The sequence below is a fragment of the Rana temporaria genome, chromosome 1 (assembly GCF_905171775.1).
Source record: "Rana temporaria chromosome 1, aRanTem1.1, whole genome shotgun sequence".
Lineage (NCBI taxonomy): Eukaryota > Metazoa > Chordata > Amphibia > Anura > Ranidae > Rana > Rana temporaria.
Genome location: NC_053489.1, coordinates 111,188,136 through 111,215,650, shown reverse-complemented (window position 1 = coordinate 111,215,650; position 27,515 = coordinate 111,188,136). Strand labels below are relative to the sequence as shown.

The 27,515-nt window shown below is 42.5% G+C and overlaps 1 protein-coding gene across 1 annotated transcript in view; it reads right to left on the bottom strand.

The window, feature by feature from the left end:
* The window catches only part of XRCC4 (X-ray repair cross complementing 4), a 519,315-nt gene that overhangs the window by 229,801 nt on the left and 261,999 nt on the right, over window positions 1–27,515 (bottom strand). Inside the window, exons 4-6 of the mRNA XM_040341679.1 lie at window positions 7,271–7,437; window positions 5,216–5,359; window positions 1,712–1,821 (exon numbers count right to left, since the gene is read on the bottom strand). Coding sequence (XP_040197613.1) covers window positions 1,712–1,821; window positions 5,216–5,359; window positions 7,271–7,437 — 421 coding nt within the window. The remainder of the gene's footprint in view (window positions 1–1,711; window positions 1,822–5,215; window positions 5,360–7,270; window positions 7,438–27,515) is intronic.

Below are 27,515 nucleotides of genomic sequence, written 5' to 3'. Positions count from 1 at the left end.
TAGAATTTATAGTGCCTTTCCAGATGTGCAAGCTGCCCATTCCATACTCATTCCACACTCACTAATGCACCCCAATACTATCAGAGATGCAGGCTTTTGAACTGAGCACTGATAACAAGCTGGAGGGTCCCTCGTATCTTTAGGCCAGGGGACTCGGCACCCATTGTTGCCTAAAGGAATGACAAATTTTGATTTGTCTGACCACAGAACAGTTTTCCACTTTGCAAAAGACCATTTTAAATTAGCTTTGTTCTAGAGAAGATCGAGGTGTATCTGGATCATGTTGAAATATGGCTTTTCCTTTGCATGATAGAGCTTTACCTTGCATTTTTGGATGACACAGCAAATTATGTTCACAGACAGTGTTTTTTAAGTATTCCTTAACCAATGCAGCGATGTCCATCACAGAACCATGTCTGTTTTTAATGCAATGCCATCTGAGGAACTAAAGGTCATAGGCATCCACAATTCAGTTTCGCTGAAACTTTTGATGACATTATGCACTATAGAAATTTTTTTTTTCAAAGTTGTTGCAATTTTATGTTGAGGAACATTATTCTGCAGCTGTTAAATGTAGCTTTTAACAGATTGGTGGACGTCTGCCCATCCTTACCTCCTAGACCCCATACACACTATTACATTTTATGCAGATTTTTTTCTTCAGTTTTACCAAAACCATGTAGTGCAAGGGCCTGCCTGGTTGCAATTGAAACTCTTAAGGTTTGGCCTCATATTATATGGTTTTGGTAAATGTAAAGACAAAAATCTGCAAAAAATCTAATAGTGTGGATGGGGTCTAAGATACACTCGCTTTTTAAACCCAATCATGTTACTGACCTGTTTCCAATTAACCTAATCAGTTGCAAAATGTTCTTCAGCCCTGGTTCACACTGGGTACGATTTGGAACGATTTGAGATGCGATTTGACATGTCAAATCGCATCTCAAATCGGCGGCAATTGTCGGCAATGGCACTGTCCTAATCAGTGCGACGCCGCATCTGCGATTTCAAAAAGTAGTTCCTGTACTACTTTTTGCGATTTGGGGCCGCGATTTACATTAAATTTCGGCCGAAATCGCGGCAAAATCGCGGCCGCAAAATCACGGTAAAATCGTGCATTTTACCGCGATTTTGAATTCGCAACAGTGTGAACCTAGGCTCAAGCTCTTCCTTCTTAACCTTCACCACTCAGCTTTTTGTTGCCCTGGGCTAATTGTTTTTAGATGTGCTGCTGCCATCAATTTTTTAATTACACAGTTTTTTCCCTTAAATTATAAATGTTTTCAGTTTATACATTTGTTATGTTTTCTACTGTGAATAAATTATGGGTTTATTAGATTTGAAAATTCTGTTTTTATGTAGCTTTTACACAATGTCCCAACTTTTTGGGAACTGGGGTTTTACCTGCATATATATGTGTGCGTATGTGTTTAAATCTGCTAAATTGCATGGCCAGAGGGTAACTGTACTCTTCACTACTGGTGCTGTTATAGATTATGAATGAGTATTATCATACTTCATCTCCCATCTCTGGTATGTTACCTAAACACCTCCTCTGGCTGTCCAAAATATGTTAGACTGATTGGATTATTGTACTTGAACAGGCCCTAATAGGATTACAGTTGGAGTAAAGGGTTTATTTTTGCCTGAAGCTTGACTTAAAAAAAACAGACAACATTGATTTTTAAGTTATTGAAGTTTTCATTCATACCAGCCTCAATTTTGACTTCTGGACTTTTACGGTCATCATCCGTTGAGGCGTCATAGTCATCATTCTTTATGTCGCTGACAGGAACAGTGTCAAATGGAATAGAACTGTTGCTGTTGGGAATAAAGTATAGACCAAGGAAAATTAAAAGTAACACCCATATAACATTACTCATGCCTTTTTGTAATTCATTCAATTGTAAAGGTAATAGCACACTTTCCACATCAGTTTTTGATAAGAATTTAAGCAATACTTTGCGTTGACAGGAAACTGCAGCACAGTCCATGTCTTTCTATTCACATAATTTCATACATTTTGGCATTATCTGTCTTCATTTACATCTCAACATTTGGCAGGTTGATCCTGCTGGTTTTTATCATAGTTGACAGTAAGCAGAATAAAGAACAACTCTGATGAAAGTTAAACATATATTGTAATTGTTATGCCATGTTTAAACACATTTTTATAATTCTGTACCCATTCTTGAAAATGGGATGACCGCTAAAAGGAACAAAATTAATAGTATGTATGTGTCCATCACTGAGTGATAAACCTAAATATAATTTACCCAAATTAGAAAATTACTATTTTGTGCACAAACACAAATTGTAATTTTAGCATACTGGTCTTTCTTACTGTTAAAATTGCAGTCCAAACCCCATGCTACTTCCTCTGCTCCTGGATAGACCTTAGGCAGCCTAGCAGCCATGTGTCTCTGGGACAGGCCTTAGGCTTCCGGCCAATCAGCCTGGGGTGACATAACACAAGTCCACCCAAGCAGCCAGCCAGGTGGCACAGAACCCCTGATCACCTGACTCCACCCAAATAAAGAGGCTCTCCCAGCAGGCCAAGGGACTGAAAGAAACCCCCACCAATTGGCTGAGAAACCCCATACATTCATGATCTGACCTTGCTAAGCCCTTGTCAATCTAATACCACCAGCCACAGTGCTCCCTAGTGACAGAAGAGATAAGGTGCATCAATTTAAGAATTTAGGGAGGGATCAATTGATCTCTAACAATTAACCAGCATAATTACCTCCTGGCAAACTAGATTTGTTAGCAATCCTGTCAAACACTAGGGTGCTAAATCAAAATATTGATTACTTGTGGCTCCTCGTTTAACGACCAATTTGTTTAACAACCTGGTCGCTGGAATGGAACCCGGTCGTTAAGTGAGGAGAGCCTTTATATTAAATTCTGCCACCCACATCAACTAATCCTGTGCAGTGACCATGTCTTTCTTACATTTATTTCTCTCCGTTCTGTTTTTATTAAAAAAATTGCTCTACTATTACATGGTCAGAGTATGACCTAGTCAACCTCACTTTAACTGACTTCCTCCCAAAACCTTCAGGTTTTTACTGGGGCCAGTGATTCTTTGTAACCCTTCTTTTTGTCTTTCTTTAAACAAGGCCTTCCAAGAGCATTTAACCCTCAATACTGGAAGCCTAGTCTAGCTTCTCATATGGAAATCCCACAAAGCTACTATTAGAAACCATTTTATCCAATGCAACTCAAAAGAAGAGACTTTGCACTGAAAATATTGTTCAACTAGAGTCTGCATACCAGCTCCTTCAAGCTCAATTTAAACTCTTCTCATCCACAACTCTTATAAAACAACTTAATGCTGCTAGACTTGACCTCAATTTTCTTACCAAGTGGAGAAACAAATATGATGGTTGAAACTCAAATACTACCTACTACTAAAGGTAACAGACCTTAGCCTGTTAGCTCGATGTTTCAGTCAACATGACATGTCTTTCACACCAATAAAACTCAAACATGTGAACAGCTCCTTGACAAACAACCCATTAAAAATAATTTATATCTTTCATTCCGACATGTCAGATATCTACTCAAATAATAAACAACTCTTTAACTTCCACAAAGCTGACTCACTACTTGAGTCTATCACATTGCAAACTATTCTAACTTCCTATGTAGACCATTTAGAAACTCCATTTAAAAGCTCCTTAACCACTTCCATACTGCAGAACGTCATATGACATCCTGGGCTTTCAGTGGGGATATCTGAATGACACCTGCAGCTGCAGGCATCATTCAGATATAATTTTTTTCAGACGATGATTCCCTGCAACCTAAACAACAATCAGCCACTTGATTGTTCTTACAGGCAACAGGAGGGGACATCCCCCCATTCCTCCCACCCTCCAGTGCTTCTACCGGCTCGACCGTGTGATTGGTGAGCCAGAGAAGGAATTTGCTGTCTCCGGAAGTTAGCCATAGAGAAAACCGAGGGTCAGATGGTCTCCAGCAGTCTCTATGACTTTTATCCATGAAAGTGTTTTTTTTTCTCAAAAAAAAAAAAATCACATTTGAAAAATTGCTGCTCAAACAGCATGTGACATAAAAAGTTACAATGACTACCATTTTATTCATATTCATAATAGTAATTTTATATATATATAAAAAAAAAAGATTTTTACATGTAGGAGAGGAATGCTGGCTGCCAGTAAAGGACATAATTGCTTTTAAAGCACTCTGTCTGACGCATAAGTGCATCCATGGGAAGGCTCCGCAATATCTATGCAAAAAGATAAAAGCCCACAATTCCAATCGAGTTTTGCGATCCACTGACCAAAATCTGCTCCAGATACCCAAAGCCAGATACAAGTCCAAGGGAGAAAGAAGGTTTGCGGTACAAGGTCCTAGACTATGGAACGCTTTACCAACCAGCATTTGGTTGGAGGAAAACCACCTAACCTTCAGAAGACAGATCAAAACTCTGCTCTTTTGATGTCTAGAAAGATAGAAACAACTAGCGCCAAGAGGCGATTCAGTTCGCATGTGCCGCGCTATACAAGTTTTTCATTCATTCATTCATTCAAGGCTGGAATTTGTGCAGTATGGAAGTAGTTAAGGTTCAGATTGCTATTGAAGCATTAAGACTCAACAAATAATCTGGCCCCAAATGTTTTTTTTTGCCCTAATCTGGATCAACTGTGGGATAGGATAGTGTATACAGAATTTTTCTATTTGTGTGTGTGTTTTTTTTTCTGTGTTGGTTGAACTGGTTGGACTTCTGTCTTTTTTTAACCAGATTAACTATGTAACTATGTTGCCTTTCTTCTGTGCCAACTTCTTCATGCATTAGGTGCCATTCACCACATGTACTGTATTCTGCTGGAGCTGGGCACACTATATTTTTTTACCTATCCGATGTGATCTGTTATGATCTGTGCAAATGTTTGGATTAAAGCTTTCAACAATCTGCAAGATGTCATTTGGATCGAATTGCTGTCTGGCAAACTACTGAGACTATAAATTAAGCTGTCTCACCACAACTGGATCAGTTATAGAGGTCACACTTTCTGTGCTTAGATTGCAAAAGCAGAACAGTATTAATCTATATTACAAAAAAAAAAAAAAAAAATGACAACACTTGCAATGACAAAGATGTAGCAGATGTTTATTATTGCTTTAAATATTTTCCAATTTTATGTTTTCTCAGACTGGAAAAAAAGAGTAAAAGTACAAAATTTACCTGTTTCCGGGCACACTCTTGTGAGACTGTGACAACTTCTCATTGAGACTCCTTATCTTAGTTTTTTTTTCATTGAGCACACAGGTAAATCGAGTATAGAGATCTTGCTCTAATTCTTCCTTACTGCTTACACATTTCTCAAGCCTGAAAAGGAAAAGAATGCTTTGTATTCATGTAATGTATTTGGTATTATAAATAATTCACTACAAATAATCTGCTTGACAAAATGTAAAAAACGAGAGCCAGTACCTTCCAATTTCAATATTTTAATGCAATGCTTAACTCAATACAAAACACACATAATTTCCTTTAGGTCAGTTTGTTATTATTATCTATGTCCCTATAAGGGATATTTACCCATACTTCCTGTCAATAAAATAAGTTTTGAAAAGTCCCTCGCAACAGGACAACAGACTAAAACAAAAGCACATTATTAGTGCAGTCAGGTAAAGTTTGAACCTCTTATTTTGTTGTCTGTGCCTTTTGACCTGCTGACAACGGTTCTCTCCATTTTCACAGGGACAGGAAGAGAATTCAAGAAGAAGAGAATTCAAAACCTGATAGAAATCTTAAAGTAACACTAAAGGCAAACTTTTTTTTTTTTTTTTAAATAACAAACATGTTATACTTACCTCCACTGTGCAGCTCGTTTTGCACAGAGTGCCCCTAACCCTGTCTTCTGGGGTCCCTCGGCGGCTGTCTCGGCATAGGATGCATTAAGGTGAAAAAACATTTACCTTTACAACCCCTTTAACTCTTTCTTTATCTACAAAACAATAAAATTGCAACTTTGACTGAAATTAGGCTTTAAAGAGTAATCCACTTTTGTTGAGAAAAATAAATATTCCCCTCTGTGAGATCTATGTCCATTGCAAGGATTTTAACAAACAATGTTGCAGATTCCTACCTTTGTTATTCTGAAGAAATCATTGTTTGTTTGTCTGTGTCCATGCAATAAGTGATTCTGTAAGGGAGTGGTTTTAGAATTATTGATCAGCTGCTGCACCTGCAGGGCTCTAATAGGCCAATTGCAGGGTCTGCATCCCGTTTCATGTGATTTCCTAATGGGAATATCACACCAAAACATTTTTTGGCAGTTGATGCCAAACATCTGACTTGTATCTTCGTGCAGACTTCTGGGAAAATCAGTTAACCAATCACACAAGCAGGAAATTACATTTCTGGAAGCGCCCTGTACACATTCTGTGTACAGAACACCTCCAGGTAGCCATATTACATTGCATTTTACAGAAAACGACAGAGCTGCAGATTGAAAAGGAAAGGTAATTTTTAACAACATTCAATCACAATATGACTTGACTTGATTATTATTATTATATGCTATTTCCCACCAATGAAAGTGAAGTTACCCTTTAAGAGTTTACTAGAACTAATACATCTTGTCCTTTATCACATATATTCTTTAGAAAAATAGGAGTTGTGTGTATCACAATGCTTCTCTTTAACACGGGAGCAGACATCACTGTAATTCACAACCCTTGCATATATAAAAATGGAGGGATTCTTCTTTTTAGTATAACAAAAGGGTCTTCAATTAAAATCTAAAGTATAAAAAGACTTACTCCAAGGGTTTGTGAAGTGTGTAAAAAACAAAGAACTCTATGCTTGGTTTTCCCATAGCTCAATGTGTGCATAACACCAAACACTAGAACATGCATCTATATGACTATTTAGAATCAGTGCTTATGGAATCTAAAAAACTTTATGTACTCACTTGTTGACAAAACAGTTTTTTAGAAGAATTCTACATTCAAGATTCTGTGCGACTACGTCTGTGTTCTGCTGGAAGGACAAAGTTATATACGAAACATGGTTTCCCCTGCATCCCCCCTAATGTGAATCCCGCTTAGCCACTAGATCGATGCCCAGTATATATGAAATTTAGCACCACTGACAGTGATGGTAGGGATGTCCTAGATTACATAACCACTTCTTCTCCTCTCTAAAAACACAGTTTATCAAAAGGATATTACTATAAACTTGACTTGAAAACTTAGAAAAAAAACATAAGAAAAAATAAAATAAAACACGTACTGTTCTTGCATATCAACCCAGTCACGACGCAACCTTTCATTTTCTTTCTGAAGATATTCATTTCTGCTATGTAATTCAGTTGCAGTGTTTAGACAATGTGTAATTAATTCTTTGATTATTTCTACTGGTTCTTTAATCACTTTGAGTTGCAGTGATCCAAGTTTAAACTGAAAAATGCAACAAAAAAAAAAACAACAACAATTAATGCAGATCAGTGAATATCAGGAGAAACATTTAAAATGACACATTGTGCATATAATTTAATACCCCACACAAATACACTGTTCAGCCATTACTTTCTGACCACTGACAGGTTATGTAAACAACACTGATTATCTCGTTATAAGGGCATCTGAAAGTATGTGAGATATACTAGGCAGCAAGTACACATTTTGCCCTGGAAGTTTATCGTTTTGAAAGCAGAAAAAAAAAAAAAACGGGCATTGCAGTTTATTGTGTATTGGGCTGCTTAGAAGCAGACCGGTCAGCGTACCCCATGCTGTCCTGTGTCCACAGCCAAAAATGTCTACAATGGACATGTAAGAATCAGAGCAATGGAAGGTGGCCTGGTCTCATGAATCATGTTTTTTTTTTTTTACATCATGTGGATGGACGGGTGTGTGTTCGTCACTTACCCAAGGAAGAGATGGCACCAGGATGCACTATAGAAACAAGGCAAGCCGGCGGAGGCAGTGTGATGCTTCGGGCAATGTTCTGCTGGGAAACCTCAGTCTTGCCATTCAGGTGGATGTTACTTGGCATGAGTTACCTATCTAAATGTTTTTACTGACCAAGTACACCCCTTCATGGAAACGGTATTCCCTGATGGCAGTGGCTGGCAGGATAATGCGCCTGCCACACTGCAAAGAATAGAGGAACACAATGAGTTTAAGGTGTTGACTTGGCCAAATTCTCCAGATCTCAGTTCAATCGAGCATCTGTGGGTTGTGCTGGAAAAACAAGTCTGATCCATGGAGGCCCCACCTAGCAACTTAAAGGATCTGCTACGGATGTCTTGGTGGCAGATACCACATAATATCTTCAGAAGTCTAGTGGGGTCCATGTCTCGATGGGTCAGGACTGTTTTGAAAGAAAACAGGGGACCTACGCAATATTAGGTGGGTGGTCATAACGTTAAAGCTGATCAGTGTATATTACTGTATTACAATGTATGGCAATAAGGGCAATAAGGGCAATTGCACATGGCTTATTCCAAACCCGCTGCTGAAACCCAAAATAGGAAAAAGGGACTTCCATTTTTTACAATGGTAGTAAAAAACACAATTATTGGTCAGCATGTTCCTGTCACTACAGTTTTTTGTCCATTGTATTTGTAAAAAGATAGTATTTATGCTAAATCTGCAAAACACTGAACAACTACATACAAAAACAGTATACAATGGGGTTGATTTACTAGCAAAGGAGAGTGCAAAAGCTGGTGCAGCCCTGCATAAAAACCAATCATCCCATAGGTTTTTTGTCAAAGTTTAATTGAACAAGCTGAAATCAGCAAAAATAGTGCAGAAACGTATTTTTTAAATCAGTGCAGACGGCATCGCACTGATATGAACAGTTCCACTGCCGACAATAAAGTGCGACTTGTTATGTGATTTGACAGGTCCAGGTCACACTGGTGTAAACATGGCCTTATAAATCAACTACAATGAGTGGAATTTATCAAAACCAGAGAAACCAGAATAACAAACAATCAACTTCAATCTTTAATTTTTAAAGCTTAAAGTGGAACTAAACTCTCTGATACATTACATTCAATGAAGCTGTCATCTTGGCCTCTGCTTGATGAGCAGTTGCTAAGGTGTTGCATATGTGATAAGCTATGACACCAGACATTTGATGGCTTGATAGTTAGGTTGAGAACTTACACAAGCACACTAGGAGCTGTCAAGCCCCATACACACTATGGGGCAGATCCACGTAGCGCAGCACATTCCTCCGTCCGGCGTAGCGTATCTCTGATACGCTAAGCCGCCGTAACCTACAGTTTTTTTTTGTATCCTGAAAGAATTTCCGCCGTAAGTTACGGCGGCGTAGCGTAACTTAGGCGGTGTAAGGGCGCGCAATTCAAATGGATGTGATAGGGGCGTGTTTTATGTAAATAAGTCTTGACCCTACGTAAATTCATTTTTTTTTCAACTGCGCATGCGCCATCCGTGGGGGTATCCCAGTGCGCATGCTCGAAATTAAACCGGAACAAGCCAATGCTTACGACGGTGACGCCATTCTACGCAAAGCCCTATTCGCGAACTACTTACGCAAACGACATAACATTTTCAAAATTCGACGCGGGAACGACGGCCATACTTAACATAGGATACACCTCATATAGCAGGGGTAACTATACGTCAAAAAAAGCCTTACGGAAACGACGTAAAATAATGCGCCGGCCGGACGTACGTTCGTGGATCGCCGTATCTAGCTAATTTGCATACTCGACGCGGAATTCGACGGAAACGCCACCTAGCGGCCAGCGTAAATATTCACCTACGATCCGACGGCGTACTAAGACGTATGTCTGTTGGATCGAGCCCAGATTCAGTCGTATCTTGTTTTGTGGATACAAAACACAGATAAAAATTTCGCGGCGTATCCATAGATACGCCGGCGTAATTCGTTTGTTGATGGTTTTGGTAAACCCGAAGACAAAAACCTGCAGGAAAACTGATATAGCTAGATTCAGAAACACTTACAACGGTGTATCACTAGATACGCCGTCGTAAGTCCGAATCCACGCCGTCGTATCTTTAAGCGTATTCTCAAACTGAGATAGGCTTAAATCTTGCTAAGATACGACCGGCGTAAGTCTCCTACGCCGTCGTATCTTAGCTGCATATTTACGCTGGCCGCTAGGGGCGTGTACGTCGATTTACGCCGCATATATGTAAAAGAGCAAGATACGCCTATTCGCAAACGTACGTACGCCTGTCACAGTAAGCTACGCCGTTTACGTAAGGCGTTTTTCAGGCATAAAGATAAACCACCAAAAAGATGGCGCAGCCAATATTAAGTATGGACGTCGGGACAGCCGTCGAATTTCACGTCGTTTACGTAAGCCGATTCAGAATGGGGCTGGGCGTAGGTTACGTTCACGTCAAAAGCAAGGAGTATTTGCAACGTGATGCGCGCATGCGCCGTACGATCAGCGCTTAATTTACATGTATGGTAATGAATCGTGAATTTGCGCTACACCGACGTAACTTAGGAGGCAAGTGCTTTGTGAATACAGTACTTGCCTCACTATCTTACGTCGGCGTAGTGCAAATGGGATGCGCTACGCCGACCTAAAGAAGCGCCGCCGTACGTGAATCTAGCTAATAGTGTGTATGGGGCTTAACAGTTATTGTAACTGTTTTGAGAACTGGATAAATCAGTTGGTTTACTTCCATTTTAACTGAGCAAACTGAAGAAAGAAGCGGCCGGGTGAATCCAGATTCTGTCTGCACCAGTTTTGAGAAATTACCCTCCTTATTCTTGTGATGGAATATACTGTATATAAGGTTCTAAACCAGTGTTTCTCAACCCTTTTCCAGTCAAAGCCCACCTGAAAAGTAAATATATATTGTCAAAAGTATTGGGACGCCTGCCATTACATGCACATAAACTTTACGGACATCCCAGTCTAAGTCCATAGGGTTCAGTATTGAGTTGGCCCACCCTTTGCAGCTATAACAGCTTCAACTCTTTTAGGAAGCCTGTCCACAAGGTTTAGGAGTGTGTCTATGGGAATGTTTGACCATTCTTCCAGAAGCACATTTGTAAGGTCAAGCACTGATGTGGACAAGAAGACCTGGCTTGCTGTCTCTCCCAAAAGTGTTGTATCGGGTTGAGGCCAAGACTCTGTGCCAGTCAAGTTCCTCCACCCCAAACTTGCTCATCCATCTCATGCATGTGAGGTATCACTGTGCACGTCAGATCATAGGCAATAATTCTTGTGCTAGACTTCCTTTGTAAATCTAAAGTGGCAACCTGCAAAAGGCTTTAAAGCATCAGACTATAGATAGTAAAATGTATGTCATTAGTCGCCGTTGCACAGGCATGCGCAATTTTAAAGCATGACATGTTTGTTATCCATTTACTCGAAATAACATCATCTTTTATATTCTACAAAAAAATTGGGTAATGTATTTTTTTTTTCCATTAAAATAAAAAAAAAGTATTTTTTTAAAAAAAATTGTGTTTGAAAAACCACTACGCAAATACCGCGTGACATAAAAAGAATTGCAAAACCCACCAATTTATTCTCTAGGGCATCATACAGCACTATATATAATGTTTGGGGGTTGAAAGTAATTTTTTAGCAAAAAAATACTGATTGGTACATGTAAACAAAAAGTGCCAGAAAAAGGCCTGGTCTGGAAGTGGGTATCAATACAGTATAGACATATCCAATTGAATAATATTTATGGTGGTTATTATTACTGTTCTTCCAGCTATACAAATGTAGCACTACCTTTGCAAGGGCTTCTGGTAACTGGCTCCACTATTCCTGCAAGTCCAGGCAACACACATTTTCCACTTGCACCCACACACAAAAAGCCAGTCCCTTCCTTACTATGTACAAAATCCTGAACTGTTCTTCTTTCTGGCCACACTCAGCCTTTAACCACTTCAGCCCCAGAAGAATTTAACTCTTAATGACCAGAGCATTTTTTATGATATGACACTGCGTCATTTTAACTGACAATTGGGTGGCCGGGCGACGTTGCACCCAAATAAAATTGATGTCCTTTTTTTCCCACAAATAGAACTTTCTTTTGGTGGTATTTGATCACCTCTGCGGTTTTTATTTTTTGCTCTATAAACAAAAAAAGAGCGACAATTTTGAAAAAAAAAACTATATTTTTTTACTGTCTGCTATAATAAATATCCCCAAAAAAATATAAAAAAAAAATGTCTTCCTCAGTTTAGGTCGATATGTATTCTTCAACATATTTTTGGTAAAAAAGTCGCAATAAGCGTACTTTGATTGGTTTGCACAAAAGTTATAGCGTCTACAAAATAGAGAATAGATTTATGGCATTTTTGTTCTAATTTTTTTTTTTTTATTAGTAATGGCGGCAAACACAGATTTTTATCGGGACTGCGACATTGTGGCGGACAGATTGCACACTTTTGGCACTATTTTGGAACCATTGACATTTATACAGTGATCAGAGCTAAAAAAAGACACTGATTACTGTATAAATGTCACTGGCAGGAAGGGGTTAAACACTAGGGGGCGATCAAGGTGTTAAATGTGTTCCCCTAGTGTTCTAACTGAAGGGCTCACTAGGATATGACAGAGATCACTGCTCCCGAGGAAAGGGAGCAGTAGATCCCTGTCATGTCACTAGGCAGAACAGGGAAATGCCTTGTTTACATAGGCATCTCCACATTCTGCCTCTCCTTGCCTCGGTCGCAGGCCATGGACTGTGGACGCATGCACCGCTGGTGGTGTGTGCGCGCCCGCTAGCCTGCAATGAAAAAGGGACTTATGGGTACGCCCATTTGTGCACCCCATGCTATTCTGCCGACGTACATCGTCGTGCAGTGATCGGCAAGTGGTTAAGGATCAGTAGCAAAACTCCCTTATGGACTAGAAGATCTTCGTTCACTTTGGAAAACAGCGCAAAAGGTTGCAAAACTGCATACAGGAGTATCTCCTTTACTTTGTAGAACTGCTCCCAGCTCCTCTGCTTGCAGGTACTACCACAGCCCTCCTGGCTGCTGCTTGGAAAATCTCCCAGGGCAAGGGAGTTAAAGTGATTGTAAATAAGGCCCCTTTCAGACGTGCGGACCGTATGTCGGCTTTTTCATCCATCCGTTTGCGGATGAAAAAGGGACATACATTGGTCCCTATGTGATTGCGGGTGTCAGCGGATAAACATCTGCTGACACCCGTAATCACCCGCCTCCGCAAACATCCGATTTTGCAGACGGAAGAAAACCCTATTTTTTCTTCCGTCTGCGGATCGGATGAACATGAACACATGGTCCGTGTTCATCCGATCCCCCATAGGGGAGAGCAGAGAAAAGACAGGGCGGTCCCTGCACAGTGTGCAGAGACCGCCCTGTCATCCGACGGCTCAGCGGGGATTTACGGAGCGATCCCCGCTGAGCTTACAGACACACGGAGGCGGATCATTACTGATCCGCCCTGTGTGAAAGGGCCCTAACAGTATGCGTTAAAAACAGGGGTTCAGTCTGCATGCATTTGCGTGAGTAAGCTACAGAGCCTCGCCAAGGCACCTTGGTATCTGTAGTTCCTATCACTAAATAATGAGTGATCCCACAGTGGATGATAGGTGGAGGGCAGATGGTCTGAAGCCCCACCCCTTTTTAAAAGGTACATGAGCACACTGAGCACCCAGCATGTAGCTCAATGGCTGCAATGGCCACAGTGTGTTGCCTGACCAATACACAGTGATACAAAAAGCTGACCACTGCCCCCACCTATAGCTGGCCATTGCAGTAAGCAGCATTTGAGGGCACATATGATATAAACAGCCAAGGATAAATCAAAAGAAAAAAAAAACAAGTTTACTTACCAACCAGTGCACAGACAACTGAATCAGCCAGTCTGTGGGCTGGTCGGTAGGTAAGCTTGGCTTTTTCCTTGGATTTATCCTTGGCTCTGTTTATATCATATGTGCTGCATAATGCAATGGGCAGCTATAGGTTATTTGTATAGATATAAAAAAATATATATATATATAAATACCTTTTTTTAAGTGGTCACATTCCTTCTGTTCTCAACTGTATAAGAGCTGGGGGGGGGGAATCAGAAGCACCCTGCACAAGTCTGATCATTGGAGGAAGGGACACTGAGGCCTTGTAGACACAAGCAGACATGTCCGATGAAAACGGTCTGCGGAGCGTTTTCATCGGACATGTCTGCTGGGAGCTTTTGGTCTGATGTGTGTACACACCATCAGACCAAAATCCCAGCGGACAGAGAACGCGGTGACGTATAAGACACCGACATTCCCTATCACGCGAGTTCAATGCTTCCACGCATGCGTCAAATCAATTTGACGCATGCGCGGGATTTTGGGCCGCTGGTTATACGTCATAACCAGTGGACATGTCCGATGAGTCGTACTAACCATCGGACATTTCCGACGGACATGTTTCCAGCGGACAAGTTTCTTAGCATGCTAAGAAACTTTTGTCTGCTGGAAACCTGTCCGCTAGGCCGCAAAACTGTCCGCTAGGCCCTACACACGGTCGGACATGTCCGCGGAAACTGGTCCGCGGACCAGTTTCAGCGGACATGTTCGGTCGTGTGTACAAGGCCTGAGTTCCCAGCATAGCTAGTGAAATTACCATGCTATGCTCTCCTGCTGAGTACACCCCTCACATTTTTGTAAATATTATATTATATCCTTTTATGTGACAACACTGAAGAAATTACACTTTGCTACAATGCATAGTAGTGAGTGTACAGCTTGTATAAGAAAACAGGGGAAGAGGCGCCTATGGGTGTAGAAGTAAGAAAAACTTAATCACTCCCCCTTGCTCATGCTATATTGTTAGTCCCCAAACTCCACCCATTAGCTTGAAGAAGGACTGCGGCTGTCACGTCATCTCAGCCTGTACGCTCGTGAAACCGGTCGCTTACCAGTGACGTCATCACCCTCCACCTGCACAACATCTTCACTCCAGGCCTCACTCTGCATCCAACTCCACTGTGGCCGGCATTTCCATCTTAAAGCAGTCCCCTGGACCGAGCAGCAACAGTGCCCCAGAAAGCAAGAAGATGTGGCGAATCTGATGATCATCCCCATGTTTGGGACTACTCTTACTCATGGCCTACTGATCACTTTTAAAATGTGAGTTGCTTGTAAACATATCTTGTGATTACATTGTCCTTACTTCAACCCCCGAGGCGCCTCTTTCTTTGTTTTCTCCTGCAGATCTTGGAACATGGTTTTTGTTCCCCCCTGATGGCAGCCCTGTGTGTCAGATTCCCTTGCTACAATTCTCCCTTGACCCTTGGACATTTTTTATATAGACTTTTAATAGACTATATACTGCATGGATTTTTTATTTTATTGTATCAATCTTGCTGAGCTACATGTGCATCTAGATCCATGTTCCTAAACACTGTGGGATAGTTAATGAGTTTTGCACATTTACTTGCATATACAGATTTTATAACCGTGTCAATTTTCTGTACCCTCAAAATAACTTAACACACAGCCATTAATGTCTAAACCGCTGGCAACAAAAGTGCGTACACCCCTGAGTGAAAATTTCCAAATTGGTCCCAAAGTGTCAATATTTTGTGTGGCCACCATTATTTTCCAACACTGCCTTAACCGTCTTGGACATGGAGTTCACCAGAGCTTCACAGGTTGCCACTGGAGTCCTCTTCCACTCTTCCATGATGCCATTACAGAGATAGTGGATGCACCATAGATGCTCAATAGGGTTTAAGTCTGGAGACATGCTTGGCCAGTCCATCACATTTACCCTCAGCTTCTTTAGCAAGGCAGGGGTCGTTGTGAGATACTGTATATAAAAAAAATACAGATATATTTGACAAACTGGGAATGTTTCTCATAGCAATTATCCTGATTTAGCCTTTTGTGCTTAATTCATAGCTCTTTGCACAGCCAAAATAGGGGTGAAAGTGAAATGCTATAGACAGCATGGATATGACAACTGTGTAAAGCAGATATTCTATCACAGAGATGATTGCTGAATTCTATTAGGTGAGCCAACCATATATTGCACTGATGTACTGTATCTCTGATCTACAAGTACATATTTCTAGGCTGCACTATTAATCCCTCAACATTTCATGTGTAACGTGATTATGAAACCGTGTCATAGTATTTAAAAAATATAGGCAGGAAATGTCATTCTTTGATAGTCCTTGATATTTTACTTGTTAAGTATTAATTAATGTTATGTAAACCTGAACTTTCCGTTTCATACTAGGAAAACTCAATGTACATGACAGTGTCTTATGCCGCATACACATGATCCCGACAAGAAAACCGTGGATTTTTTTCAGACGGAATTTTGGTTCAAACTTGTGTTGCATACACACGGTCACACAAAATTCCGACTGTCAAGAATGCGGTGACAAACAACACTACGACGAGCTCGTAGTTCAATGCTTCCGAGCATGCGTTGACTTGATTCCGAGCATGCGTCGGAATTGCATACAGACGATCGGAATTTCCGACAAGAACTTTTCCCGTCGGAAAATTTGAGAACCAGCTCTCAAATTATTCTTGGAAATTCAGACATAAAAATTCCGATGGCGCCTACACGCGGTCGGAATTTCCGACCAAAAGCTCACATCGGACTTTTCTTGTCGGAATTTCCAATCGCGTGTACTTAGTCTTTTATTACCAACAAAGTAACTACCTATATGTTCACAGTATGTCGATCAAATATAATCTTTTACTCAGAATGCTAAAGACTAATGACCAGCCAGTATAAGTGCAATTATAATCTGTCTAATAGAAAAGCAAAACGTAAGAGAAATCAGATCAGTTACTCAAACATTGCACATTTTTAGATCATACTTTTAATCTTTTAGCAAATCTGCCTAAGGATTATGATAAATTCCAGTATTCTTTTAGGCTTTTTGTACTGAGAAATGCAAAAGCTGCCATTGCTGACCGCCTTAGAAAATTCTAGTTACCTGGCTTGTTTCTCCATGCAATAAGTCACCAATGTGAAACAAGCATGCAGATACAAAGGCAGAAAGAGGAAATCAAGGCACCTAATTTGCATACGTGTTCCTGGATCAGTGGCTGGAAGACACTCCAAAGATCAAAATGTGGCCAGTTCAGCAGGAACCAACCGAGATTAGATCCCTTTTAGATTGTAAGCTCTAACGAGGTAGGCCCTCTGACTCCTCCTGTATTGAATTGTATTGTAACTGTACTGTCTGCCCTTATGTTGTAAAATGCTCCGCAACTCTGTATAATAATAATAATATATGGGCAGGTTGATTGTACTCAAGTCGATCCACCAGCCTGTTGGAATTTTTTACATTTGCTAACTGTCGGTGGCTATAGCCGCTAGCAGTTATGCCTGCTGGGAAGGGTCCCCGTGTCCCCTCATTAAAAAAAAAAGCATAACTTTTATTGAGCTTTTATTATATGATCATGTAACCTTACAGACTATCTAACTATCCCAGTTGCTGAGGACACATCTCAATTGGCAGCAGTTTGAGCTTTGACAGTGTGGCTCCTGTTGCTTGGAGCTGCGGTCAATCAACAGAAGAGCGCTGGGTAGGGGGGAGTGGCAGCAAAGTGGACTATGGGAGCATAGGCACATCCTGTGTCACCACAACATCCTGTACCTCCAAGAAACAAACTAAGGGAAACAAACTGACCACCACTTCTGTACTTTATGTAGTCAAATAAAAAGAGGAAACAAGGAAAATTGTCAAGAACAGGTATTTTTAAATGGATAAGAATTAAAGTATAATTTGAGCTTAACAACAATATATGTTAATACACACAAACCCTGACACGGGGAAACCCACGACGTGCAAAAACCCATACACGTCATTAGGTAACCCTGGGCTTTCTCCTTGCGTCAAAGAGGGGATGGGGTCACACGCATGTGATGGGTGGCCCCACCCTCAGCTATAAAAGAGCTGTCACACCAAGCAAGCGTCATTCGGCCGGGCACCTCCTATGAGGCGGTATCGTTCGTAGCATCGGTTTTTTTTTCTCCGTATTGCTCGAGACAGGATTACATCCTTGGAACCTTTTTTTATTTTTATTTTAATAAAGTTCTCAAACTGTCTCCTGTGGTTTTTAACATTTTGACACTTTTTTTGTGTGAAATGGTAGGGGGTACAATGTACCCCGTTACCAATTCACATAGGGGGGCGGGATCTGGAGTCCCCCTTTGTTAAAGAGGGCTTTCAGTTTCCGATAAGCCCCTGCCTGCAGACCCACACAACCACCGGGCAAGGGTTGTGGGGATGAGGCCCTTGTCCCCATCAACTTGAGGACACCCTCCCCATGTTGAGGGCATGTGGCCTGGTACAGTTCAGGAGGGGGGCGCTCTCTAGTCCCCCTCTTTTTTCATGCGGCCTGCCAGGTTGCATGCTCGGATCAGGGTCTGGTATGGATTTTTGAGGGAACCCCACACCATTTATTTTATTTTAGTGCGGGGTTCCACTTAAAATCCATACCAGACCTGAAGGGCCTGGTATGGATTTTTGGGGGGAACCCCATGCCATTTAAAAAAAAATGGCGCAGGGTTCCCCTTAATATCTATACTAGACCTGAAGGGTCTAATATGGAATTTGGGGAGGACCCACACGTTTTTTTTTATTTTGGTTTGAGGTTCCCCTTAATATTCATACCAGACCCAAAAGGGCCTGGCAATGGACTAAGGGGGAACCCATGCCATTTTCTTTCAATGACTTTTATCTGTATTGCTGGGACCTGGCAATTCATTATAGCCACAAGTAGTTTTAAATTACTTTTTTTCCTTTAGAAATGTCATTTTGTGCAGGGACTTTTCTAAGCACGGAAAACATGCGCTACTTTATAGGCATACTATATACACCCCCAAGGTACGAAATTGAAATTTGACTTTTATTGTTTCACTTTACGCATTATTAAAATCACTGCTCCCAAAAAAACTGCCGTTTTTAAAACTTTTTTTTTTGCATTGATACATGTCCCTGGTGCAGGACCCAGTTTCCCAAACACTTTTTATGACAATAACTTGCATATAAGCCTTTAAAATTAGCACTTTTGATTTTTCATGTTCGTATCCCGTAGACTTTAACAGTGTTCGCGTGTTCGAACAAATCTTTTGCCTGTTTGCATGTTCTGCTGCGAACCAAAATGATGGGGTGTTCGGCTCATCCCTATTTATTACTCTAATGTCCCCCTGTGACTGTGCTTTATTAAAAATGCAGCTATATACCTTGTTTACTGAGAGCAGATCGGCGATCAGATGACATGCCCACCTCTCTCATCCCTCGCATGACATCCGCAGCGGGCAGGGGGTTGCCTCTCTCCTCCTGAATGATGTCATCGGGGGGAACCTCAGCCCAGCCCGCTGCATCTGTCGGGCCGAGAGAAGAGAGAGGTGGCATGTCTGCGATCAGTAAACAAGGTATATAGCTGCAAGCACAGTCACAGGGGACTTAATTACTCAACAAAGAGGATAATTTAAAGTTAACCCTATGGGTTAATAAACCCCAAGTTAAAAAAAAAAGTTGGTGTACAGCTCCCGCTTCCAGAAAAAACAGCGTACTCAGGGGGCACGAGATTAGCAAATTGTCAGAGGTCCCCAGAAGAGGCGTATCTTGGCCGCTCTGTGCAATAGCAACACACAGAACAGGTAAGCATAATACGTTTATTTTTATTTTATTTTAAAAGTACTTTACAATCACTTTAATATTAATTTTAGGGTTAACATATATTTAAAAAAAAGCTTATATATATTAACTTTTAGATTTATATACAGTATATATATATATATATATATATATATATATATATATATATATACATATATATATATATTGTACATATACACTATATACAGTAAAGGGCTAAAGTATGGTACATACTGTACTTCTCAAACTAAAGGCATCCTGTCAATCTTTGGTGCAATTTATCAGTGTAACACTGTACAGGCTTATCAAAAAAGATGACCACTTGTTGGAGGACGGAACCACTTTTTAACACCCACATGGCACATTCACTGGAGACGGATAAAAAATTCATGCCACACGCTGGGTTAAGTCAAATTAGCTGTGTAAATACATGAGGATAGATAAGTGCTTGTTTCTAATCTCCCAAATTAAGTGAAGGATTAAATACCTAATAAGTCCAGACAAGTCAGATTTGTGAATGAGTGAGAGCGGGAAGTGAAGTGTTTCTTGGTGATTACTTGGACTAATGGTGACATATCATTGGGGGAGGTAGACTGGCAGGACTCAGGGATCAGATCTACAGTAATCCCATTAGCAGGTCAGATGACTGCTGCACTGTGTTCATATTTTCTTGACAACGTGTCAGAAGTAATGGATCAACATAAATAAAAAAAAAGAAAGATAAAAACCTCATCTGTTGCAAAACCCAGTACCTTAGTGCATTTAGGGAAAAGTAATGGTTGACCTAAAAAAATTAAGTACTTACCTCCTGTGTATTACCCAACCTGATGGGGCCCCAAAACATTGCTGTGTAAGTTCTAACACAGCACTAGGTTTGAAGATTACATAGGGCTAAAGACCCTCCTCTTGCCCGGGTAAAAGTGTCTCAGCTGGGCAGATTATCGCTCAACCAAGTGTGGCATCATCACAAAAAAGGAAAAGAGGCACATACACTCAGTTTCTGCACTTACAGTTTTTTTTTCTGCTTTACTTAGCAAACAGAGGAAGGAGCATAAGAAGACAAATACACACTACTTACTCTCATTGTTTGAAAGTAAACCATATACTTCGCCATAAATGCACCTAAAGGTTCACTTTAACCACTTCCATACCGGGCCTATTTTGGCACTTCTCTCCTACATGCATTAATCATAATTTTTTTGTTAGAAAATTACTCAGAACCCCCAAACACTATATATGTTTTTTTAGCAGACACCCTAGGGAATAAAATGCCGGCCATTGCAACTTTTTATCTCGCACAGTATTTGTGCAATCATTTTTCAAACGCCTTTTTCTTGGGAAAAAAACAGTTTTGTGAATTAAAAAATAACAAAACAGTAAAGTTAGCCCATTTTTTTTGTATAATGTGAAATATGAAGTTACGCCGAGTAAATAGATACCTAACATGTCACGCTTTAAAATTGTGCACACTCATGGAATGGCGCCAAACGTCAGTACTTAAAAATCTCCATAGGCGTCACTTATTTTTTTTTTCCGAGTTAGAGTAGGGTCCAGTGCTAGAATTGTTGCTGGCGCTCTAACGCACGCGGCGATACCTCACATGTGTGGTTTGAACGGCGTTTACATATGTGGGCGGGACTTACGTGTGTGTGTTCACTTCTAAACGCGAGCTACCTGGGATAGGGTCGTTAAAAAAATTTTTTTTTATTATTTTATTTTTTATTTTACTCAATTTCTTTTATTTTTACACTTTTTTTGTCATTTTTTTTTTGATCACTTTTATTCCTATTACAAGGAATGTAAACATCCCTTGTAATAGGAATGATTTGTAACAGGTACTCTTTATGGAGAGATGCAGGGTCAATAAGACCCCACATCTCTCCTCCAGGCTGGAAAGTATTAGATCGTGAAAAAAAATTCACCGATCTAATGCTTTCAGCCGCGACTGCGGCTGTGTTTACATTCCAGGACCCGGGCGTGACGTCATAATATCGTGCCCGGGCCTCCGACGATCATAGAGATGACTGGTGACCATCTGGTCACCAGTCTACTCTATGGTTTCCATTGGACGCCGGCGGATCGTTTCTCCGGGTCTCCGATGGCAAAGGAGAGCCCGGAGAAGCACCGGATGGCGGCCAGAGGGGGGGCATTCCCTCCCGCCGCCTATAAGATCGATCAAGCGGTGGAACCGCCGCTATGATCATTTTTATGGTGCAGGGATTAGTCGGCTGAAGAGATGGATATCTGAATGATGCCTGTAGCTGCAGGCATCATTTAGATATCCCCACTGAAAGTCCAGGATGTCATATGACATCCTTGGGTGGGAAGTGGTTAAAGGAATCCTATCGCTCAAGCCTGATATTTCAGTAATAGAGCAGTAGACTCATGTGCGTTACCCTCTAGCTGGCTGAAGCAGTATGTATTCTCTACAAATGACTTAGTCATTATTTTGCCAAATTTTTTTTTGTAAAAGGCACGGCACAAGTGCATCCAATCTCTTGACCATTAAATTGGGTTATTCAGAAGCAATGGACACTCTGTAAATGACTAAGAACATAAGTGTTCCAGTTTCAACCAGATACCTGCTTTCATCATCTTATCGGTCTAAAATGTACACCATTATAAGTTTGAATGTGTTAGCTAAAACAAACATCCAGAGCCAGGCAGTTGAAATAGCTATGACTAAAGGCTCATGCATATTTGAGGTAAAAAATGCTGCTTTTACGGGCATTTGGGCTTTATTTTTCTGCCTCTAAACATCCCTCCATGGGGTTGATTTACTAAAACTGGAGAATGCAAAATCTGGTGCAAGTCTGCATAGAGATAGATCAGCTTCCAGGTTTTATTGTCAAAGCTTAATTGAACAATTTGAAGTTAGAAGCTGATTGGCTATCATGTACCGCTACACCAGATTTTGCACTCTGGTTTTAGTAAATCAACCACTATGGGCCAGATCCACAAAGCACTTACGCCGGCGTATCTCGAGATGCGCGGCGTAAGTGTATATATACGCCAGTGTAACTATGCGCTGTATCCACAAAACGAAATACGCCTGAAAATAGGATTTTTACGACCGACTTAATTTTTCTGCGCAGGCGCATCGTGGACGCATATATACGCTGGACGCACCATTGTTTTGCTATTCAAATATGCAAATTAGGAAGATACGGCGTCCACAAACGTACGTCCGGCCTAAAGTTACCCCTCATAAAAGCAGGGGTAACTTTGCACCAGACGTGTGCAGGTCAGCTTCAGCAGCACCGTTAGGGACGAGCTGAGCATCCACACTTGCAGGACAACAATCTGTATGCCAACATGCCAGGGGCATCCATGGTCATAGCTATACTACTGGCTTTACATGCGCGTAGAAGAAGGAGGGCACGGGCGCATATATACCGACCGCGCCTAAACGTCTTTGGCATGTGTGAATCGGAGGTGTATCGCATCTTCAGATTCAGCCCTTCTGCCATCCTGGAAATAGCCACAACCCTGCAAGATGACATCACCAGCCAGACACACCGCTCACATGCAGTGCAGCCACTGGTCAAGGTACTGGCTTTTTCAACAAGCGCATACTGCAATTTGCCCACTGGAGGGCGCCTAAACTTCTCCCTGCAGTACAGCTGGTTTACTGAAACAGTGTCTCAGACGTGGGACGCTTGCATGTTCACCCAGGGAGAGCGTCCTTTCTGATAGGCTGATCCACCCTGTGTCTCCAGCAGTCACATTTATCGGGTCTGTGAAGCTTCCATACCCGCATAGGAGAGAGCTTAGGATCCCGGACATTGTTACATCAGCCAGGAGAAGGACATTCGATCGATGTGTACATCTGGCTGGGTAATGTACTGTGCTCACCATTTGCACTAATGATGTCTTGCTAGACAGCCCACAAACTAAAACCGCAAGCTTTAACCATTTGAAGTCTGAAGAGGGTGCTGGTCTGATGCAGACATTTGGAAAGTTTTTTTTTTATACTTTTTTTATTATATTGTGTACATTGTGGAAACTTTCCCTTTTTTAACCATATAAAGGACTGGATCTTCCGAAAATTAAAGTGTTAATGTATGTTTTTTTCTTCACAAACATTAAGTGGATTTATAATTTGTGAACTTTCAGGAGCGCAGAGTTTTCCTTTTTGGTGTATTTGGTCAAGGTACTGGCAACACTCCATTTCCTTGCCAGTGGCTCGTTCCAGCGTACAAGTGGAGTTGTGGCTGGGATGGCACAATCCTCCATGGGCAGATGCGTGCACCAGGTTGTCACCGCAATCCTCAGACGCATGGCCAACCAAATCATCTGACCCACCCAGGAGCATCTGCGGGTGAAGACAATGCGTGATTTCTACAGAATTGCCAGATTCCCACGCACCGTGGGGGCCATTGATTGCACACATGTGGCACTACGGCCCCCCCCGTGACACAGAGCACATATACCGCAATCGGAAGCACTGGCATTCCATCAACGTACAGGTGATAGCCGATGCTCAATGCCTCATATGGCACGTCCGTGCCAAACACCCAGGGTCCAGCCACGACAGCTAAATATTCCATCAAAGCCCCATCCCAACAGAATTCGAACAGAACGTGTATGGGGACAGCTGGCTGGTTGGTGAGTGACATGGGTGTCGGGCATGACTGTCCTACCCCATCATGCAGACATCACGAGGGGCACATGCACGACTAACATCCTCCTGTCTTTTCACTTCCAGGTGACGCTGCCTATGCACTTGGGCCCCATCTCATGACTCCATTCCAGAATCCTAAAACCCCAAGAGAGAGAAGATACAATGATGCACACACACGTACCCGTGCAGTGGTGGAACGCACATTTGGCCTCCTGAAGTCCCGTTTCCGATGCCTGGACACGTCCGGGGGGCCCTGTTGTATTCCCCAAACTTTGTGTGCCAGATCATCGGTGCATGTTGCATGCTGCACAACTTCGCTGTGAGAAAGGGCCTGGAGATTGACATACGTGATGACCTGACCCTTGAACCACACATTCCCCCCCTAAATGAGGCTACCCCGTCTGCTGAGGGAAGAGCAGTCAGGAGATGCCTCACAGTAGGCATCTTTGCACATTAAACCCACACAATCTTCATGGCACAAGGAGAATGCACGCATGCACACCACTGTGGTCCCTAGCACACACACCCCACATCCTCATCAAATTGGATTAGCCCAAGTTCACCATTCAGGACTTGGGAGCAGCAACGCCCCGTCAAGGCTCCAATTATGTTGCTGTCCATTCATACCACATTCACATAGACCTGGGGATCACTTCTCCCTGGTCCTGGGGATCACTTCTCCCCGACGACTAAGGGTGACACCCCTTTTCTGGCAGGAATGTCACCCCCACATTCAAACACCAGTCACACATTAGCCTGCACTACTGACCGTGTGCTTGGGCCAAAAAAAAAAAACTCATAACCTGAGTATATACGAAAAATAAACATAAAAAACTCATAACCTGAGTATATACAAAAAATACAAAAATATTTAAAGGCGCTGACATCACGGCCTCGCCCCCCGGCTCCTCATGGGAGACTCATGGGGGGGGGAATCAGGAGGAGGAGCATTCCCTGGTCTCTCCGCGGCTGGCGGCCTGCCCTCCAACGCCAGGGCGATGCGGGTGAGGACCGCATTTGTGTCCTCCTGCAGCCTCACCCCCACCTGGATGGCTGCTGTGTTGAACTGCTGTGGCGTGGACCTCCTCACCCAGGCCTGCAGTTCAACCAGGCAGGTGACCACAGCTGCGGAATTGGAGCCCACATCCTGCACAACTTCCTTCATGGTGGCCATGCTGTGTGCCATGTGGTCAATGTTCATGGCAACCTCACCCAGATGGCGGGTCTGGTCCCTCTACAGGTGTTCAGGCAGAACGTCAGACACCCCCCTCGTCTTCCTAGACACCTTCCTGTGTCCAGAAGTGGCTTGGGTTAGTGGAGAAGGGGAGACCCTTGGGGGAAAGCCCTGTTGGGGGAGGAGCGGGAGGGGCTACCCGTGATGGTGGGTTGACTGGTCCCAGCCACAGGGGAAGACTCCTCCAAATGGAGCCTGAGGTCATTGCCACTGGTCACCTCCTCCTCCTCAACCACCTCCTGAGGAGAGGTGTAGCCACTCCCTTCCACAGAGGACTCCTGGCTTTCCAGGGGGTCTGCCTCAGACTGATGTCCGGGGATGTTGTGGACTGGCCAGATGGCCCAGCACCCTCCTGCACATCTGTGGATGACACAAAACATTCACATGTTGGAGGATCCACACACTTGTCACATGTTCCCTTCCACCCCCACACATGCTACACACCAGATAGGAGATGAAACACACTTACCTGTCCTCAAGGCATCCGCAATGGAGTCAAAGCCCTCCACTTGATGCCTGTGGAGGCACTGGGCAACCACCTGCTCCTCAGGAGTCAACGACAGGGTAGTTGCTGGTCCCCCTCCAGTTCCCCTGGCATGAGTGCTCATTCTGGCCAGCTTACCTCGGACCAGGCGACGCAGGTCGTTGATTTTTTTTAAAATGTCATTGGGGGTCCTGGCCTCACTGCCCAAAGCATTAACATCAGTGGCAATCAGGATCTCCTTCCTCCTGGCCTGGGTGGTATTGGCACTCTCTGCCCCATGAAGAAACCTATCATACTGGGCAATGGCCCTGATAATGACCGCCTTCTCCTGTGGGGAAAAATTAAGCTTCCTCTTCTTCTGAGCTGCTGGAGCAGATATGGCTCAAAAACAATCAGCTGCAAAGAAAAGAACAAAAGTACCTTGCTTCAGGGGGGGAAACAAGCGGATGTACTTTTGCACTGGACGGGCGCATGTCTGGGCGTATTTATGCCCTGGGCGTATCTCACTAATTACGCCGGGCCTAGTTCGTATGTCACTGATTATGCTGGGCCTAGTTCTGAGCATGCACAGAGAGGCGCTAAACATAGTCAGCGTCACGGCGCATGCGCCGTCCGTTCGGCACTTCATTTGCATGGGGTCACGGCTCATTTCAATGGAACACGCCCACTTCCTTCCTACTTTCAATTACGCCGGCTTACGCCTAGGAATTTACGTTGCGCTGGCGCAACATCAAGCGCAAATACTCTGAGGATACGGTACTTGCCTCTCTAAGTTGAGCCGGCGTAGCGGAAATGAGATGCGCTACGCTGGCCTATATATGCGCCGATGTACGTGGATCTGCCCCTATGTGTCTACGCACAGTATAGGCGTTTACCAGAGTTTAAAGGCAGGGGCGTTTAGAAGCGCAAAAAAAAAACCCCACCAAAGTAACGATCAGTAGAGGAGCTTTTAAGCATAAAAATACTCAAAAGAGCCTAAACGCTCATTTATTCTAGGTAAGTTTATGCACGTTTGCAAGGTAATACATTCTAATAGCCAGAATAAATTAACATTCTGGCCAATAGAATGCATTAATCCCCAATGTTGTTAAATAGTTTGGTTGGACCAGCTTGGTACAAAGGAACTATTTAAATGGAAAGAAAACATGGAAATCATCTTTAAAGAAGTGCTCCAATGAAAGCACCTTTTTCCAGAATACATTTGCTTTGCACTGAGTTATAACTGACCATATAATGTGTGAATTTCAGTCGGTTCTTTATAAACTGAACAAAATTTATCCTATTGGCCCCCTCCTGCTTTTTTTATTTATTTTCCTCAGCCATTTAGGCTGGGTTCACACTGCTGTGCAGAGCGGATCACAGCAGGAGTCCGATGCGTTCCTGTTCACCATTTCAGAGACAAACCAGGACCACATTTTTAGCTGGATTAGAACCTGAAACGAACCAGAAAACACACATGACTCTTCTGCAAACCGCTCTGCATCCGTCCCGGAGCTGTGTGGACCGGCTCCATTGAGAGCCTGTCACAGTCTCTTGATGCGCAAATTTAATGCAGGAACAGCCCCATTC